At 43.7% G+C, this 20,209-nt stretch overlaps 1 protein-coding gene across 1 annotated transcript; it reads right to left on the bottom strand.

Annotated features, from left to right (window-relative positions):
- Positions 1 to 154: 154 nt before the first annotated feature.
- On the bottom strand, positions 155 to 18,656 carry VXN (vexin). The gene is made up of 7 exons (XM_058033168.1): positions 18,582 to 18,656; positions 18,046 to 18,215; positions 15,067 to 15,122; positions 8,747 to 8,873; positions 4,755 to 4,816; positions 2,440 to 2,525; positions 155 to 751 (listed from the first exon to the last, which is right to left on the bottom strand). The coding sequence occupies exons 2-7, from the start codon at positions 18,107 to 18,109 to the stop codon at positions 565 to 567; spliced, it is 582 nt and encodes a 193-aa protein (XP_057889151.1). The 5' UTR covers positions 18,110 to 18,215; positions 18,582 to 18,656; the 3' UTR covers positions 155 to 564.
- Between the last annotated feature and the right edge of the window lie 1,553 nt (positions 18,657 to 20,209).

Below are 20,209 nucleotides of genomic sequence, written 5' to 3'. Positions count from 1 at the left end.
CCCATTGTTTTAGAATTTTTGCATCTTTTACTCCTGCCTTGAAACATCAAAACTGAAGGAAAAGAGATGTTTAGCATGTGTCATTCAGCCAAGCATATCGCAAGATGAGGTTTTTATCTCATGATATGAGAGGAGAAGGACGACAGGCAGTGGTGCACGAGCAGATCCTGGGATTTAATGGCACTCTGTAATCAGTCTGCTGCCTTGCAGGAATTCACAAACCTCTTTGTAGGCTTCTCTTGTTGCAAGTCCAAGCTCATTTAGACAGGGCATGGGGAATGGTGAGTGGGTCAGCAGTAGTCTCAGCATCGAGTCAAGAGGTAAATCGAGCAGGATAGCTGGGATTTTAGTGTAATGCAACAAGGAAAGGCCATTGAGTTGCATCATATTCACCATTTTTACCTTTGTTAGCCTTTCTCTCACTGTTCTGAGGCAATGGCATCAAGTAATAAAAAAGGATATAATTTTCCTGGATGAGCTGTTCTGTGTCTGTTCCCTCATTGATCCTAAAGCACCTTGTCCTGCTAAAGGACCTTCTGCCTTTCCAAGGGATGCTGAGCCTTATCAGTCCGCCTCAAAGGCACTGTTTGTTGCCCCCAGGTACTCTGACTTCTTCTTGTGCTTCATCCACATTTTCCTCAGGAGGCTGGGTGTCCCACACAGGTTGCCTCCTGTCAGTGGCAGGGAAGCTTCTGCTCCTGGTGGCAGAGACAGGTCATACTCTGTTGTCTTCCTCCAGCGCTGCCTGTGGCTAACAAATAAAACACAAAGTGTGTGCAGAGTGCTTCTCCCTGGCCCTCCCTCCCTGCTCATGGCAACCAGCCCCTCAGAACCAAGGGCTGCTGGCTGAAAAGGTGTGCCCATGTGTAGGGGAATCGAATATAGATAAATAAAGGTAGTATAGAAAGTAATCTTATCCCCTAAAGAGTTGCAGCTGGGTTAATTATTAAAGATTAGAAGCAAGCCTGATTTTAACAGGCCACAGCTGTAGCCAGTCAGAAGAGTGTTATAAAAGAGTGGATTGGTGGGATCTGGAGCCAGCTGGCTGCTGTGAGGACATGGAAGAGTCAGCGCCTAGAGGAGCTGCCTACAAGAAATGTCCAGGAGATATGAAACTCTAGCAATATAATGACAATACTCTAGCAATATAATGAAACTCTTGCAATGTAATGACAATAGAACCCTTGCACTATAATGACAGCACCCGTGCCTGGCTGATATGTGTGCCCATACCTGGCCCACCCCTGGGACTGGCAGGTCTGGAATGAGCAGGGGCTCTGTGGGTCGGGGGGCTGGGGTGCTGCAGCTGCCACACTCAGCTTGGTGTCCCTGTTCCCTCACTGTCAGAGGGGACACTGACACAAGGGGACAGGCTACAAGTGGGACCACTCCAAGTGCAGCCCCTCTAGCAGTTGCCCCCCAACAGGGAGCGGGGGGATTGCCCAAGGAGAGAGCTGGGCCCTTCCATCAAAGCCCAGGGCCCACGTGGCAGTGATGACCTCCATGAGAACTTCCATCTCTGTGTATGGAGTGTGAGGACACTGTGACAATGAGCTAGTTACTGTCCCTCAGGTGACAATGGTGGCCTCTCACATCCCACCCAGATACATGTCTGGGTTAACTGCCTGGTGATGAGTGCATTTGTACTATGGTCAAGCTGTTCCTTAATTAGACTTTAAGATATAAATTTTTTCCTCATTTAATTACATTTTCTAATCACATTTTAGGGCAAATATTATAGACTTCTTGGGGGGAAAATACTTTTAATTTGAATTACAATGATTTTTTTTGCCAGTGATAAAGTAGAGCTGTAATGGGCACAGAGATAGCTGTATAAATGGCCATGGCTGATAATAAAATCAGCATAACCTTTAGCAATCTGTCCCTGCCTTGGGGAAGCAAGAGGCATGTCTGGAGGGTGGGAAGTGAGAGGAATGGCAGATTTGTCTTTACAAACAAGCTGTGGGTTTGCTGGTAGATAAAACTAGCACTGGGAGATAAAAGAAACAATGGGAAAGATTCCACTGATTGATGAATGGAAAAAGATATTTGCTTTCACAAATGAACTTTGGGTTTGCTGATAAACAAAATTAGACATTGAGAGATGAAAGAAACAATGGGGTAGAAAACCCCCTAAATTCCTTAAGAATTAAAAATTAAAAGGGAGGGTTGTGCATCAGAGGGAAATCTTTGGGATTAGGCGTACTGGGGAGTCTGTACCTCTCAAGTACCTTAGCCAATGGGGAAAGAGAGGAGGGAAACGGGGCCAGGAAATTAGGATAAAAAGGAGGCTGCGTCCTCCAAAAATTGGAGAGATCCCAGGGGAATGCCCCCTGGCCTCTCCCTTTATTAGAATAAAGTAAAAGGACTCCTCTGTCTCCTTTCTGGCCATAAACCTCTGGTGTTTGTGGATTAATTTTCCCAGCAGAAGGCACTTACTCTTCCGTAGAAGCGCGATCGCGTGTGGGTGAGCCCGTGACAGCCACAGCTTTCACCGTGATATGGGCAACTGGAGATGGAGGGATCTGGGGGAGGACAGAGCACATCATTAGGAAATGCCACTGATGAGTGGGGACAGCAGTTCATCTGAGGAAAGAGGCTGTTTTAAGAAAACCAGTAAATGCTGTAAGTCTCTTAACAAGAGAAAGCAGGTTAGGGATTTGACGGCCCAACTGTCACCCACACAATCGCCAGTTGCTCACGTGAATATTCTCACTGAGCTCAGCACAGGACTTGAGTGAGCCACAGTTACACTGTGAACAACAAAATTTTATATCATTAATTAACAGAGAGGGGGTATTGCTGCGATTCATAAAGTTGGAGGGTTTTGAGAAAATAGTTAAAAAAGACAGGCCTTTGAGAGAAGTTTTGTGAACATTGCTAATACAGCGAAAAGTTTTCTAAGCAGTAGAACAAACTTGACAAATAGCACAATAGACTTCTGCAGAACTAACCTTACAAATTACAACAAAGTTATTTAATGTATATCTTTAGAAAGTTAGTATGAATAGATCTCTGTGCTTCGTCTCTCATGAACAAGCCATTGTATTAACTGCCATTACGTGTGTTTCATATGATTAAATAAAATTCTTGTCAATATGTTTTGCTCTATGTGTGATTAGCTGAAATCTAAGATAAGATAACTTTATGCTATACTATAATGCAACACCCCCTTAGCATTTCCCTTAAATCAGAAAGCTGTTAACATCCTATCTCCATTGTCCTAACAATGTACTGAGACTAATGTGCTGAATAAATAGCTGACGACACTAGTTCAAATTTACCCCATCTCCGTTCATTTGTAAATAGGTGCCAGCAGCAAACACCTCTCACCAAAGAAGGGACACTTGCAGAACTTTTTATTCCCTAGTTTTTGTGTTTAGCTTCCCGAGGCAGTGAGGTGCTGTGCAGAGTGAGCAGCCTGCCTCTTGCTGCTCCCGCCTCCAGGGCTGCCTGGGAAGCAGATGTCTCAGCCATCACAGCTCCTTCAGCATTCAGAGGAGATTCCCTGTTTAGCTGTGTGCTGCTCTGTGGTGTGGGGGCACCAGTTCTGCCATGGCCCCACAACTGCCCAATCATCCACTTCCTCCTCGTCTGACTTGATCATAAATTGCCCACCAGAGCTGAGTCACATCTCCCCATAAACAGGTCTCTGAGAACAGCATATCCATATATACCAAGATGGTAAGTTTAAGTGTGAGTTGCCCAGAAACAGGAAAAAAAAGGTCAAAACTTGTGAGGTGAACTCATTATTTCAGGCAATAAACACTGATTTTACTGGCAATCCTGAAAAAAATGTTCATATTATTGTCACTGCCATAACTGGTCTTAAGCTTTCTAGGGCTATTACTCCTAGGATTAATCTGAGACTGGGTATACATTTAAGTGTGTTTTTCAAGTATCCTAAGATCTAGAAATGTTTGAAATCACTTTTGCAAGCATCCTTTGAAATTTAACTAAGTTGATTATTAGCAAGTTCAATTAGATTCATTACACTGAATAACATTAATTTTAACCATCCTTAAGTATTGTACTGTCATTTTTCTTAAGTGTAGCCCAGTTATCAGCTAGCAAGCATGCTTCAGCCATCCAAAAGAGCCTCTGAAACCATAAAGTTTCAACAGCATGGTCTAGTGTTGGCCAGAAAATATTAAAAATAATTTTTTTTTCTTTGAAAAAATGTATTATTAAATGTAGAGACTATGAAAATTAGGGGGGCACTGTAAGACAAAGAAGAGAGGGAGAACATTTTAGTAAAGGTGAGTCATTTTTAACCAAGATATTTTTTCCATCTGTTAGAGAACACATTTTGGGGGTTTGTATGATAATTTTCCCATCAACTCTTTATTTATGTTTCTGACTTTGGAGATTATTGTGCCAGGATGGCATTCTGGAGAAAACAAATTATTTGGTGCTTGTTCCACTTGAGAAATTATTTTTTCCCAATTTGTGCAATTGCCTGAGAGACAAGAGGCTAATTTCTCCCAGCTCTTGCAGATGGTTGAGCATCCAGAGCAGAAGCCTGCCTGTTTCCATCCCACCACTCTTCCTGGTCCCTGAGGGGCAGTTCTCTGTCCTAGGCCAGTTCTGCTCCCAGCTAAGGGATCCTCTGGCATAAATCCTGTTTCAAGCTTTAACAAGAGCTGTGGAATCTGCACGTGCTGCAGCAGACTGATGTGGTGTGAGTGTGGGACATGCTGATGGGTACAAGGTTTTAAGATGCATTGGTAGCTGGTCTTTCTCTGTTTGCTTACCAAAGATTTTCCATCCAACAGGTGATTATAGGACTTGGATGACTCTTGTTCAGTAATTCCCACTGTAAAGCATAAGAAACGTGATATTAGGTGCAATTATCCCATTGGCACAGCTTGTATGAAAAACCTCCTTCTGTGCAGTGAAACCCAGATATGGACAGAGCCCAGATACAGGTTACAGTCCCACCAGACTTGATTATAGCCAAAAGACCAAAGTGACCATCTATTGTGATGTCAAAATAAGTGATTGTGGAGCTGCTTAAGTCATTCTGGAAAGTCTCTCAGCTTGCTCCTGGACTTTTCAAATGAGATGACAAGCTGCCCTTAGCAGGCCAAGCTAAGCGGGAGCCCTTTCCCCCTCTGTAAACACACACATATTTCTACCATCAAAGAGCCCAAATGCTGCTCCTCAGCCCCCACTGCAGGTTTATCCTTCCTGGCAGATCATTCTCTCCTTTCTGTATTGCTCTGGGGAGTTATTTTAACCTGGACAGAGATGTGTGCTATGTCAACCCTGTCACAGGGAGGGATTTCCACCTTTCTGCCTGTGGCTGAGTGACATCTCTCTCTCTGCTGTCCTCAGCTCTGAAGGTTACCCTTCAGTTTCAAGTAATTGCTCATCCAATAACTTATCCACGGATAAATGCTCATTGACATTCCTGCCCACAGTGCCAAGGAAATATATGAGTGAGGGACACCAGATTTTTTCATGTGGCCAAATCCTCCTATTTGGCTGTGGGAATGTGGACCTCTCTACTGCTTTGACCAATGGAATATAAATAACGACAGCAAATTTGGAAATAGGCAGGGTGCTGCTTATAGTGCTGTCTCCAGCATGACTTAGCAACTGGAACTATCTCCTCCTTCTGGGGGCAATATTTGACTGTGATAAATATCCTAACCAGCTTCCTTGTTCCTGCTCCACCCCCCTCCAATAATTCCATTAGGTACCTTACTGTATCCCTCACGTCAAAGTTAATGCAATTACCTCCTCTCATCGTGCATGTTAGGTACTGACAGTATCCAGCAAGTGGATCAGCAGTGCTTCAGCTCATGCCCATATTTTTTAATTTTTATTTGTTTTCTCTTACTTTGTCTGATTCTTCCCTTCAGCCCATCCCCCTTATTAGATACAGAAAACGCTCTTGCAAACTTTTAGCAAAATATCTAAGCAAAAGAAAGTCCTCATGGCTTCAAGGTTTGTAGTTGCTCCCCTCAGGGCAGTGGTGGCAGGATGCAGTGTGAATTCCACGTCCAGAATGCTGGAATGGACTGCCCTGCTTTGCTGTTTGTGCAGGATTTCTGATGGTAGCAATAAACACGCAAATGGCCTCATCTGTGTTGTTTTGCTTGTTTGTTTATTGTTGGTTCTAATTTAAACTTAATTTATAAGTTCCGCCTACTCATTTCCCTTTCTCCCTCTATGAGACCTGTTTCCTCCCTTTCTGCTCTTCTTTTTAGAGTCCTACAGCTTTTCTCTTGTTTGCATTTATCTGTCATCCTTTACTGTCATCTCCCCTAACAGCAGAGACCTGCACTCCCTCCTTTCTGCCTCTCTGCCCTCCTTTACCCTGAGCCAGCCCCAGCCACTCCTTCTCCTGTCCCTGCTCCAGCCCTGAAGCTCCTGCTCTTTTTTCAGCCACGTCTTGGCTCTGGTCCTGGGATCTTTTTGAGATCTTTTCCTATGGTCCCAGGCTCAGTTTCTTCCTTTCCAGTTTCCCAGGCCCCACTCTTGTCTGGTTTGTTTCTTAATGGGATGGCTGATGTGCAGTGTGGTTACAGACCAATGATGTGAGGAACATGTACCTTCGTGGACCTGCTTTAGAGATGTAGCACCTTTTAACATCCAGATGTCCAATTTATCTTGGAAAAACATGCCATGTGGGATTTCTTTAAAGAAATACAACTTGACTGCATCTGGGTGATTTTTCACAGGAGAGCAAAAGATGTGGTGGTTTTGGTTAGAAGGCCATCCCATGTGAAACTGCACAGCCCTGCTCCAAGTCAGTCTTCCAAACATAACACACCAGTGCTGGAGGAGCTGAATGGCCACTCTGTTTGTGTTTACTCATCTCCTTGGTTTTGTATTGGCAAGATCTATTTTTCCTTCACGGTTTCTCACAAATATGCTGAACAAGTTTTGGTTGCCAAAAAATCAGGTCTGTGGCTGACATCCAGCATCTGAAAATCCATCCGTGATGATTATCTTCTAGCTGATCCTAAGCAACTGAACAGAGATCTTATATAATAAGATGACTCAGGCAAACTCAGTAATTTACAATTTATCATCTCTAAAATATTGTCAGGGAGTGTTTATGACTCTGAATAAAGTGAGTTTATGACTGAATAAATTGAGCAATGCCACGGTCATTATCTCATTAATTCCACTGGATATTTTAAGTGTGAAAAATGTGTATTTTATGATTGGCTTTTTGCAAATATTAAAATGAATATTATATATGTTATGTTAGAAAGTTATACTGTATTAATTTTCTTAAGTAGTGTGTTAAATATACTTTTAGGTTATAACATAATGTTAAAATAGAAACTATGCTATGTAAGATACTTTTTTTAAAGAGAGAACTCACATTGAGATAGCAGCCACAGGACACCTAAATCTTTCAGAGAAAATGAATTTATTGCTCCATTATCAGAAGAAACGAACTTCTTCCCACCTTGCTCAGCCATGAAGATGCCATTAGGATTCAGAGGAAGAAGTTGACACTGACCAGACAGAATCCTTTGTTTGAATGGAATTTATGCATCATGTATGAGGTCTATGAATATGCAACAGGCTATTGCTTTTAAGGGTTAATCCTCTGTTAATGTGTGTCCTTTTTTGGGCTTATTTTGCCCAGAAAGAGATACCCAGACTGCCCATAACTCTTTGTTTTTATTGTCTCGTGTTGTTCTAAATCCTAATAGTCCAAATGTATATTACTGTAATTATATTCCTATCTTCATAATCATTTTATTACTATTCAACTTTTAAAATTTTAAAAACGAGTGACTGGTGTTTTTCACATCAGCATGGACTCATCCTCCAGGTCCACGATAAAGAGGATATCGCAGTCTGCTGTTTTGGATATCTCAGTCTGCTGCTTCTCTGCACAAGCGGCAGACTGCGATATCCAAAAAGATTCTGGGGCCAGGGAGGAACGAAGGGCTTTGGTTCTGGTTCTGGCCAGCTCTAAGAGTCCATGTCTGGATGGGCTGTTCGGGTCCAGCCCGGCTAGCTATGAACCCCAGCCCACACAATCTTACATGGACAAAGGCATGTAAGACCAGAAGGGCTCTTCTCCACCTGGGGACCAACATCCCACATTTATTTCCAAGGCGGGAAGGAGACCGTCCCCTTCTTGCAGAAGACTTTTATACCTGGGGAGTGGGGGGTGGAGGAAGAGGACCACATCCAATGGGACACAAGTGAGGAGGGGCAAGGGGAGGGACTGACCAGGGGAGAGAAAAATACTAGAGGTAATGGGGTTGTAGGGGGATAGAATATAAGAAGATAAAGGTAGTGTAGAAAGTAATCTTACCCCTAAGGAGTTGCAGCTGGGCCAATTATCAAAGATTTGGAACAGGCCTGACTTTAACAGGCCACAGCTGTAGCCAAGGAGAAGAAGAGTGCTATAAAAGGGTGGGGTGGCTGGTTGAGAGGGGAACTGGAGTCAGTCGGCTGCTTTGTGAAGAAGAAAGGGGCAGTGCTCTGAGGAGCTGTCCATGAGAAACACCAAGAAGGTGTTTTGAAATAAGGAGATAACAGTATGGAACCCCTCTGCAGTACCTAAGGAGATAACAGTATGGAACCCCTGTAATAAGATGGGGGTGAGGGAAAAACCATGCAATGGGAGAGGGGAATAACAAACCATGTGATGTAACATGAACTATTCAGGGCGATATAAAGACTGCTCAGTGCAAATCTCCAATCACACAGTGCAAAACAACAACTAGATAAACTATTTAGTGCCATACAGCAGTTGTGGACTCACCAGGGTGCTGGGCAGTGCCCTTGCTGGGGCTGGCTCTGCGCTGCCCCGGGCTGCCCCGTGCCTCCTCCTCGTACAGCACTCGCAGGAGATGGTCCTGGTGGGACCGGTGCTCTGGTATGGCCACCACCTGCAGGGGACAGCAAACACCCCGTCACACCCGGCCCCGGGCATCAGGTGTCACAGGAGTGGCAGATTTGTCTTTACAAACAAGCTGTGAGTCTGCTGGTAGATAAAACTAGCACTGGGAGATAAAAGAAACAATGAGAAGGACTCCACTGATTGATGAATGGAAAAAGATATTTGCTTTTTATAAATGAACTTTAGGTTTGCTGATAAATGAAATTAGACATTGAGAGATGAAAGAAACAACAGAGAAGAAAACCCCCTAAATTCCATATGAATTAAAAATGAAAAGGGAGGGTTATACGGTAGAAGGAAATCTCTGGTATGAGGCGTATCAGGGAGTCTGTACCTCTCAAGTACCTCGGCCAATGGGGAAAGAGAGAAGAGAAGAGAAACAAGGCTGGGAAATTGGGATAAAAAGGGAGGCTGTGTCCTCCAAAAATTGGAGAGATCCCAGGTGAATCCCCCATGGCCTCTCCCATTATTTGACTAATGCCAGAAAGGACTCCTCTGTCTCCTTTTTGGCCATAAACCTCTGGTGTTTGTGGATTAATTTTCCTAACAGGTGCTCTCTCGAGGTCATGGGGCTGCTTGTTCTTCCTGCTGCTTTGCTGTCATCCAAAGGGGATTTTGTCAGGTGGAGACTGTGGGATTTGTGGGATTTTGTTTGGCTCCAGCTTCTGTGCTATGTACAGAAGTATGGGAAAATCCTGCTGGGTCTTTCTGGGACCCAGCTACTTAGCTGCCCCTTTCTATACTCTCCTCAGGAGGCTGAAATGTGCTCTTCTCCAAGCTCTGCTGAATAGGATTTGCCTCTGATAGAGCCCAGATTTATTATTGCATCACATCTTGGGCAACCAGTCAAACTTATGCAATGCAAACTACAAATGCTGTTTCCTTATGGTCTCTCCTGTCTTTTGAACTTACTTACATATTGTACCTGATAAAAAACTACAGAGACTATGAGGCAGAGAAGAATTGTTCTCCTAGAGATTAATTTTCACAACACTGGCTCACACAGACAAGACTGACTGACAGCTGCAACTTTGAGCATCACCCTCGCCCCTTCCATCTCCCACAGTCCCTGAAAACAAGCATGAACAAAATCAAGCTCTTTTGTAACCAATTACGACTAAGCCATGGCACTCACTGTCCTGCCAAAGGCAGCTGGGGATGCCAGAGCTAATGTGAGTTTGGAAAAACAGGGATACACCTCAAAGAAGTGGATTGGTCAGGACTGCTCTCCAGGATGGTCTGGAAAGAGTTTTCTCAAGAAGATCAAAGTTCTGACAGCAGGGACAGAGTGTTTCATACTTTGTTGGTTTTTTTTATTCTTCCCTAAAGACTTGCTGGTGTCATAGAGAGCCGCTTAAACAGCGTGAAGATCCAAACCAGCCAGGAAACAAGACATGTGGCAACTATTCTGACTATTTCCTATTAGACTAACTTATGTTGGAAGGCCATGAGAAAAGCAGTTAGTTGCATCTAGCTGATGACTGGCAGCTGCTGTCTATGTGTTTTAGATATAAATATAGTTATTTTGCCTCAAGGCTAAGACCAAAAACTGGCCAGCCCACTATTGACATAGAAATAGCCTTAATTCTGTCTATTGCTCTGCCTTTTAACACACACTCAAGATAAAAACAAGAACCTATTCAAGCATGTCCTCTCACACCAAATTGTCCATTTCCTCTAATTATGTTTTAATTTAATTTGCCAATAATCTGCAATGTTCTGTGTATATGATTTTTTTACACAGACATAACAACATATGCAAACCCACGTTTTCCAAAACAGGAAAGAATAAAAATCCCAACGTAACCACTTTTCATTCTTTTGTCTCCGTGTACCCTCAGGAGTCTGGACAAGCCTACATTACCTAAATCTTACTGACTAGTAGGATGAGGAGCAGAAACTGCCCAACAACTCCCAACAACTGGCAAAAATACTTCTGGAAAAGGCAGGTAAGGCAACTAAAGCCTAATCCACAGCTGGATAGCGGTTTCCCCCTATTCCTGCAGATTTTGACACACAGCCTATCATGCTCCATGTGCTGTAAACTACCTAAAGACATGCCCAGTGTTCAGTTAAAGGGAGTCCCGGTGTCCTTGAAGACAAGCACATGCCAAAGGAGGCTGCAGCCAGCTCCCAGCTCCGCTGATCACAAATTTGGAGCTGCCAACAGAGCTGAGCCTCAGCACTGCTCCGATGCCTCAGAACGAGGGTGATGCTGGTTGTGAGAGGCCTCCTGTTGCTGCTTAGGCTGCTGGCACTGGCTCCCTCCCTCCCTGCTGCTCCTGGAGCAGCTCCAGCACCTCCCCATCCCTCTGCAGCAGCTCCTGCAGGCTCCTGTGTCCACACACGCCCTGGCCACACAAACCTTACAAGCTGCTCACCAGGGCATCACCCCCTGCACCATGGGGACACCAGCGGAGACTCCCATCCTCAGGACTAATATGATGGACTGTGGCTGGCAGGGGTCTCTAATGACAGCCCTTGGAGTCTGCCTCATGTGAACTGAGCTCTTCCAGCTTTCAAGGAAAGCCACCAAGCTCAGCTTTTCCCACCATCTCTGGAAAAATGTCCAGTGCTCTTGGCCACACTTAGTCTTTGCAGGTGTGTGACAGAAAATGTCATCAACCCTCTGCTCCTGAGACAGCTGTGGTCACTTATTTTGCATTGTCATGGAAAGAGCATTTTTGGTAAGTAGGATGCTGGCTGCAGTCACCTCTAATCCTGAAAGTGGCTTACTTGATCAGTGTAAACCACCATGGACTTGAAACTTAACATTCTGCCTACGTGTTGCACAGGATGAAATAAAGTTTGGGGAAAAGAAGAGGGGTTTTATTTTGATTAATAGAAAGAATTATTTAGGCATATTGTCTATGTTTTTGTAATTCCTTGTTACATATGATATCAGTAATGCCAAAATGTCTTCAAGCAGCAGAACTTGTATAAATAAGTTACAGTGCCATTTTCCATCACAGCTAGAGACAACAGTGCAATGTCTACAACATATTTTCAGCAGCTTTTTTTTTTTTTTTTTTTTTTTTCAGCATTTAGTTGTAGCACATTTTGGGAGTTCCTTATCTCCTAATTCAAGATTTCACAGTGACTTTGGCTACCTCCCCCATTACTGTAATATGTAAAGACTTATCTAGGTCAGGAAACTAAACCTGCTGTAGCTTGGTTTTGATCTAAAGTGGAGCTGACATTTCTCTAGGGTACCTAGGGTAAAGCAGAAGGATCAACTTGGAGTCACTTTTCTTTTCTAGACATACCAGGAAATTTAAATCTGTGCAAATGGCAGAGTCAGCCAAACTATGCAGAATTACCAAACTGCTCTCAAAAAACCTACTGGTTTTAGAACCTGTAAATCCTTTGGCCGACCCGGTCTGTTTGCAGGACTCTGACTCTGAAATCAGAGCCCAGCAAACTCTCTTTTTCTGGACTTTGCCATGCACATGAGAGCACTGAGGCCTGCCATACCCACTTTTGGAATTAGCTGTGCTCAGGGGGAAGGGGCACAGAGGATACGGGGCAGTCACAGAGAGGCTCTTCCAACCATCCTGATCCTGGACTTAAAATCCCACTGCCAACCAACAACCATCCAGAAAAGGTGACAATTAAATACCTGGCTTTGGATAAAACTTTGAAAGTTAGAGTCTGAACAACAATGTGCTTGTTAGTGGAGAAAATTCCAGATTTGTAGAGTTAAGTTATTTTGATGGCCTAATGCTGAGCTGATTTTTAATGCGGCAGCCCTAGCATGCACAGGGGTATTTTCTACTTTTCTTGCAAAGTAGACAGGTACTGGTGTCCAGACAGTTCTACCCAGGGGATTTTGGGGCTAGAAGAGAAGGGAAGGATCTACTACCACTGGAAATAACTCTTAATAGGAACTGCAAATATACGTATTGGTGAAACAGCTGAAAAAAAAAAGGTGCTTCCTCCTTTCTGTCACCCTTCCACAGTCGTTATCATGCTTTTGGGATGAGTTCTTGTATGTGATGGAAGCTACCCCCCACAGTCAGTAATTTGAATGTTAAATCACTTAATGCTACACTGCTTGAGTATTTCTGCTGTGAAAAAAAAGCTCTGGCAGATGTCCACGTTGGTTGCTATTTTCGTCCTTGCTGAGGATTAAAGTTGTGCATCCACTGCAATCACCAGAGCAGAAGATTTCATGTTAGCTGAGGCATTTCTACAGCTCTGACTGCAGGTGCAGATGTAAAAGTGAAAAATAAACAATCATTCTGCGACTTTTCTGTGGGTCCAGAAATTGGCAATCACGGCTTCCTCACAGGCATGTCTATTCCAGTTCATGCAATTTCCTTCAGTGCTTGCTTACCAGCTGCCAGCAGCTGCATCCCACTGAGGAAGGGGAATGTCTACGAGTTGGCTGTGCTCAGTCAAACACTTTGGTTTGAGAGCCATCCTTGTTTGTGTAGCTGCAGACCATTCCTCAGGCCTGGTGTTCCCACTGCTAATATGATGCTGCCTGCATCATGACTAAGAGCCAATCAAAGGACATCCTTAATTGGGGTCAGGAAAGCCCCAAAGGGAAAAAACCCCAATCCTCTTAAAATATAGCAACAAAACAGGGACTTTCTTATCTTATTTTCTTAGGCTTTTATGAGTACAGTGCTGCCACAGCAGCTCATCTAATCCAAATTAAATATTAGGTGCTTCCATTTAGTAGAAACAACTATCTTCTGAGATTTGGGACAAGATAACAGACACAGAATTTCCTTTGATTTTGATGTAAACCAGCTGAATTTTTTTCAGCTGAATAGTTCTATGAGAAATATTGTCCAAAAAAAAAAGGTAAATTATCTAAGTATTTTATTTAATCAATTCAGAATTGTTCACTTTTGGTTTGGACTTATCTGCTTTTATATTGCATGGAAAACAAAATATACCAAAGGTTTAACAAATGAAAGTGGAATATCTCAAAATGGCTTATTTTGAGTAACACTCCAGCAGTCTGACTCATCTTTCTTTTGGAATGAAGAGTAATTTTGAAATCTCAGCCTGAGCTATGGGACAAGATCAACCAAACCAAGACTGTCACAATTTGGGAAAATATACACATGCAGAGCTTCTACCCAAAAAATGCCAGACATGTTTCTGACTCTTCCTAGGGACCACTCCAGGTGTCCTGTGATGCACTGGGATCCTGTGATCTGCTTTAATAACCAAAAGAGAGGGTGGGAGTGAATGTGAGGTTTTTTTCCGGTGCACAGGTAAGTGTGGTAAGCAGGAGGACCTACAGTTCTGTGGGGAGATCAGGGAATCAGGAACACAAAGAAAAGGCTCTTGGAAAATTAGGATGGATGTGGGAAGCAGGAAAGGGCATGGAGAAAGGGAAGGTCATGGAGCAAAATACTTCAGCAAAGTGCTAGATAAGAGACAGGTCGGTGGTGAGAAGAAACGCTTTGGCAGAAGAGTCTCAGTCTTGTACGAAGTGCTTTGGTATGCAGAAGAGACTGTCATTCCTGCAGATCAGCTAAAAGGATTGTGCAAGGGGTTGTGAATGGGTCAAGTGGATTTTGGGAGGGAAAACTGTCTCTGAAGACAAGAAACCTCACACCCATGAGTGAAAGCAGCTGAACTTGCAAGACATTTACTCAGAGCATGAAAAATGCTCAGTTAATTTAATCTGGGGGCTTCCTCTGTGCCCTCTGCACCGAGGCTGAGGCAAGGCCAGGCAAGAACTGCTGGGACCAGGGGACAAACATGAATATTATTATTATTATTACTACTTGATTAACACTGATATGATTTGGCATGATTTGCTTACTTTTCACTCCTGCAGGTGTCTCTGGGCTTACTGTGAAGGCTCTATGGAAAATAATGAAGTCTGTGATTCCCTCAGATGGCCGGTGTTGGTAAGCACTATGTTCATTTTGACTGGCTCTGCATGGCAAGGCCTTTTTTGGGCTTTTTTTTGTTTGGTTTTTGTTGTTTTTGTTTGTTTTTTGGTATTTTTTTTCAAAGCCCTTCTGTAAATAAACTGCAGCTGTACAGGAACTCCTCATTCTCTTTCCCACCCCATTCCCTGCATCAGATATGGATGCCCTTCTTTACCCTGGAAGATCTGCTTCCCATTTACCCACAGCACTTTTGAGGGTATGCATAGCCATCTAGAATGTGAAAAAAAATAAAATAGGGAGAGGAAAGGAGATTTTTCTTACACTCTTTGCAAGGATGTGCTGTGAAGCTTTGGCTCGTCTTCGGGCAGGACTACATGCTGCAAAGAGAAGAACAGAACACGGTCAGGATGCTGTGGAGATGGACACGTGCCCCCCAAAGTCCTCTGTAAGAATTCACTGGGGGCATGGTGGGAAGAGGGGGGAGAAGAAAGGGTTTAAGGAGGATTCCAGATGAAACAATCCAAAGTCCCTTTTGATGAGATCTCAGAGAGCATCCTCTGGCTGCACAATACAGAAATCCGTGGCCACAGGGCCACCGCCCATCCCGAGTTTCTGCTCTTCTCCCACAGGCTTCCAGGAGGAGAAATCCTCCTCCTTCCTCAGTTTGGATCTGGCCTCCCACCTGCCAGTACTTCAGGAGGAAATGAGTAGTGTATGCATTAACTTGGAGATGATGATTTTATCTAGTTAGAGACCTTATCAATAAGCTCAAGCTCTCACATGACATGGTTTCACTTTCACTGCATGATGTCCAAAGCACAACATTTGCACTAAGCCTAATATTTTCTTTTTCAATTCTCCAAATTACCTGTTCTGTTCTTTAGCTTGGGACATTTTCCTTAAAATCTTTGTCTCACTTTTTATTTCTTAGACCCATAAAGACACCAAAAGCATAGAACCACTAGCTAATAGACACACAGGGTGCCAGGGCCACAAGCCAAGCTTTTGTCTGGGCTGAAGCAACTGGTTTTGGGTGATGGTTTTACTGGACTAAGTGAAGGCTCTTTAAACTGTTGTTGTTTGAGTTAGGCTTGAAACTGGCCAGAAAGACTCTGTGATCCTCCCAGTTCTTCCTCTCATCATGTCTACCCTGCCTTGCGTTCAGGCTACCAGAGCTACAGGATTTAGCCACCAGTGACAGAAACAGGCTTGCAGAAAGCTGCCAAATGTGGAGAATTAACTCCAGTTCTAAAGGCTGACCCTGGGGGCAAGGCATGTGAATGGGGGTTTCCTATTCAGGCTGTGTGTATAATCCCAAGGCTTTGAGGAGCCAGGAAGGTTTGTCACAGGATGATGGGTGACTCCTACTCCCCAGGTGAGCTTTCCTTGGCGTTGTTGGCATACATTTCACTTGCAGTGCTTATTGCTGCTGTGTATTACTGTGTGCAGAGTTTTGGAGCTGTGGAAGCAGCTGGAGGTCATCCAAGGCTGCTCCTTGCTGGAGCCAAACTCCTCTCCTCAGATGGCAGCAATAACAAGTGGCTGGCCTTTCCAGGGCTCCGGTACAAGCAGAGCTGGCACTGAGACCAAAGTCACTCTTCCTAGACAGCTTGTGAGTGTCTAACAGCCATCCCTCCACTCCCCAGTGGGGATGTAAGTCCTGAGCATGGGGAGCACACTGGAGAGGAAATTCTGGCCTGTGCTGTGCTGTAAGTGAAACAGGACAGGAAAATGGGAGGGTCCCTGTGAGCTGTGAGCAGCCCCTTGCAGCACAGGGCACTTCCACACTGAGCTTGTCACAAGGAAGTTGTCTGCCTGCCTGGAGTGTGCTAAGCTGTCAGTGTGATTACAGCCTGCTCTGCACAGTGTGATATCCTCAGGGATCCTCACTGCCTTCTCCTGCAGGACATGTTTTGTATTTTAAACCATGTTGAGTGTGGGATGAAAGCCAGACAAACATAATGAAGGTGGTTTGGGTTTTTTTAAACCTAGGAATACGCTGTAAGTTGTTTTTGAAGCTGCTTCCATCACCTTTAGTTCTGGAATTTCACTTTGTGAGGACTAAACAAATTTCTTCTAAGCAAAACACTCAAGTGCAGAAAAGTTTAGTAATGCAAGGAATTATCTTTTTGTCTCTCTGGCACTTTAGGTATTTTACAACATAGTGTAAGGAGTACAGTTTTTTAGAGATTTCTACCAGAAGCAAATGCTCTCATGCTGTTATAGCTGCTGCCCAGGCTAGTGCAAAAGGAAAAACACATAAATGTGCCTAACAGTAATAAATTTGCCTACTTTTAGAATACATGTGATCCACAGTCCCTCATCCCCTGTTGTCTGCCAGAATGAGTGGCAAAAGGTTTATAGGGCTGAAGAAAGGCAAGGCATGAAAGGGAAATCACAGCACCAGCAAACATGCAATTACTTGAATAGGCATTGAAAGAAGGGTGAATCACAGAAGTAGCCAGAAGTGACCCACTTGGGTGGGAATACAGTGGCAGCAATGCAAACAGTGGGGCTGTGAGGCTGTCCCTGCAAACACCAATTTCTGCAGAGATGGAGAAGGGAGAGAAGAACGAATCCTTGCAGGTGATGTATGTGGATTTGCCTGCTAAAGGATGTTTGTATGTATAGCCCAGATTTCGGGCAGCAAATACAATTACAGTGATGGTTCACTTTGTCATTTCCACTTATATTCCAAAATTGAGAGCTCATGCTTGCAGCTTGCAAGTAAAGATCTGATCTGGCCCCACAATTTGTTTTCCCTGCTTTTCCCTGCTTTCTTGTTGCTGAAATATGCAGCCATTGAGTTTAAACTAATTTGTTCAATCAAATGCAGGCTGGGCTTTGTCCGGTTCTTACTCTTCATTAGAAGCAATTAATGTTAATCATGCATTCATTTCCAGGGCATGGCTTTGGAAATGTTCCACTTATTGAGCCAGCAGACTTAAATTCAACATTCATGCACTTCACCCACTTCTAACTGCTCGCAGAACTTCATTCTCTTTTCTATTACACAGAAAAGCCACACAGTTGCAAGCTGTCACTTTAGCAGTTACCTCATAGGTACAGCAACACCGATTCCAGAGCTCCCAATTTTGCCAGAGTAAAGATTTTACAGAGCCACAATATTGAAGCACCTGCAGGGATTAGGTCGAGAAAGCAGCAGCGAGGGCTGGGCTGCAGGCAGAGCACGGCACACAGAACAGATGAGCTGCTCCCTTCAAATATTTCCCCGCTGCTAAACATCCCACCCCTCCAAAAGACAACACCACAGCCGTTGTTAGATTTTGATGTACTCACATTTGGAAGAAATCACAGTGAAAACTTCTAAATTTTCATCGCTGCAGCTGTAAATCTGGTGCATTTTCCACCTCTCCCTACTGACTGCCTTTCAGCTTCATGCAACCGCTCTGAACTTCTGGTAAATAGGTTTCACTAATCCAATCTGGCTCTGTGATCATTGTCCAGATCTACAAAGGACAGACTGATGCTGTGATCTCATCTCATTCCATATTCTTCATTGCAACATTTTCTGCTCCCATCTGCCTTTCTATGAATAATATTAACACAAAGATTTAATTTAGCTCTTGCTTAAGCCTCTACTCAGATAGGAGCATTTTATTTTACATTTGCTTTTACCAGTGTGGAGAATCCTCTGCAATAAATAGCTAATAATTAAACTCTGATCTATTGGCAAATGTTCACAGAAGTGCTGCAAAGATATTTGTAATAAGTTGGGTTAAATGTGTACTTTAACACATTTACCATAAAATCTTGCTCCTTACACATAATGAAGAGATGACTAAATATATTAAGAAAAATATTTTGTGCTTTACCTTTTCATTTCATACACAAATACTGGAATCTTGGGTTTTTCAAAGCAAAATTTCAAAAGCAGACGCCTAAGAAAAGCAAATGCCTAAGAAAGGCAGATGTGCATAGATCTCCATGCCCCCTACACATCTGTGGTTGCAAGGGGAGGAAAGGTGGCTCAGTCATGGATGGGTTCCTGACTTGATGGCTCTGGGGTCTAATCCCATATTTATGCACTTCAATAAAGGGTCTTCTTGCCAAAGCTTTTAATTTCTTAAAACTCCCATCAGAAATTGTTCCTTTCCACCTCGATGAATATCCGCCCCCTCAACTTCTAGTGACTCAATGCTGCCATGGACACCCAAGACAGAAAATTTTGGCTTGCAGGCTCCAACAACTGATGTAGTTGGAGCACTTTCAAGTGTGAATAATGATATTAAATTATATCAGTCTAATGAATAGCCTTCATTACTACCACGTGTGTGTCTAATTAGCACAAAAACAAGTGCTGTCTTCTCCTATAGATGTCTGCCACCAACAGTCCCAGATGGAAAGTGCCAGTGAACATGGGCTGTCACTGTCATATTGATGAACGTTTCTTATTGGAAATAATAGATATCGGTCAGATAGACATCCTGAGCCTGGAAGCATTTTGGTTGAGTGGAAGGTGTCGCTGTTTCAAGAGAAGCTGCTGTCACGTGTCACCTCCCAGGGCAGGCTCCTGCTGTCCAGGGCTGGGGGCATTGTCCCAGGAAACCGTGCTCGAAGCAGGCAGTGGGACGGCAATATAATCAAGCAAAAGTTCAATTAGTTTTTGATTTATTGCGCCACATGTTCTGCTTGTATGACTGATGTCATTAACATCAGGCTGGGCTGGCGCATTCATCTGTGCCTGCCCGGCTGCCTCTGAAGGCGCAGGCACTCAACAGATGGGGAGCTGCACGGGTGCGAGGCAATTGTTTACCCCCCTATTGTCCCCGTGTCAAGCAATCAACCCAAATCCATTACCCACCGAGAAAAAGATCAGCGCACCGTCCATTCAGCACTGAATGGGGCAGAGGCGGTTATGCAGGAGGCTCTAAAAGCTTTCAAAAGGATAAAAAAAAAAAATAATGAAGACCAACACTGAATAGTCCATTAAAAAGAAAAAAACCTATAACAAATCTAACCCACCCTTTATTTCACCTTCAGATAGTCAGAGTCAGATGAGAAGACGGGTACTTTTCGACCTAAGTCATTGTTTTCCAAATTCTAGGTATGACCTACAGATATTTTGAAATCATAGAATCATAGATGGGGTTTAACATTAGAACAAGTATTGGGTTCTTCATCCTTTGAGGGTTGGTGAGATGTGGAGACTGAAGTGAGACTCTAGAGCTGATCACCAGCTGGCATTCACTGCATTACAAGGCAGGTAGGCTTTGGACACACCTTTACTGGGCACAGGATGGGGAAAAATCACTGTACAGAGAGCTGCTGAAAGGCATTCACATCACTTTCAGACAGAAAAATAGGGCTCAGGAGGACAGATAGAATATGTCTCATCTGGGATCCTCATCTGGGAATGAATTGTCCCCATCCATGAAAAAGAGTTTCCTTCATTTTGCCCACATCTTGCAGAGTAGTTGAGCATTATGAATGCTCAGGGTTT

Source organism: Melospiza georgiana, chromosome 1 (genome assembly GCF_028018845.1).
Source record: "Melospiza georgiana isolate bMelGeo1 chromosome 1, bMelGeo1.pri, whole genome shotgun sequence".
Taxonomy (NCBI): Eukaryota; Metazoa; Chordata; class Aves; order Passeriformes; family Passerellidae; genus Melospiza; species Melospiza georgiana.
This window is presented reverse-complemented; position numbering and strand designations above follow the sequence as displayed.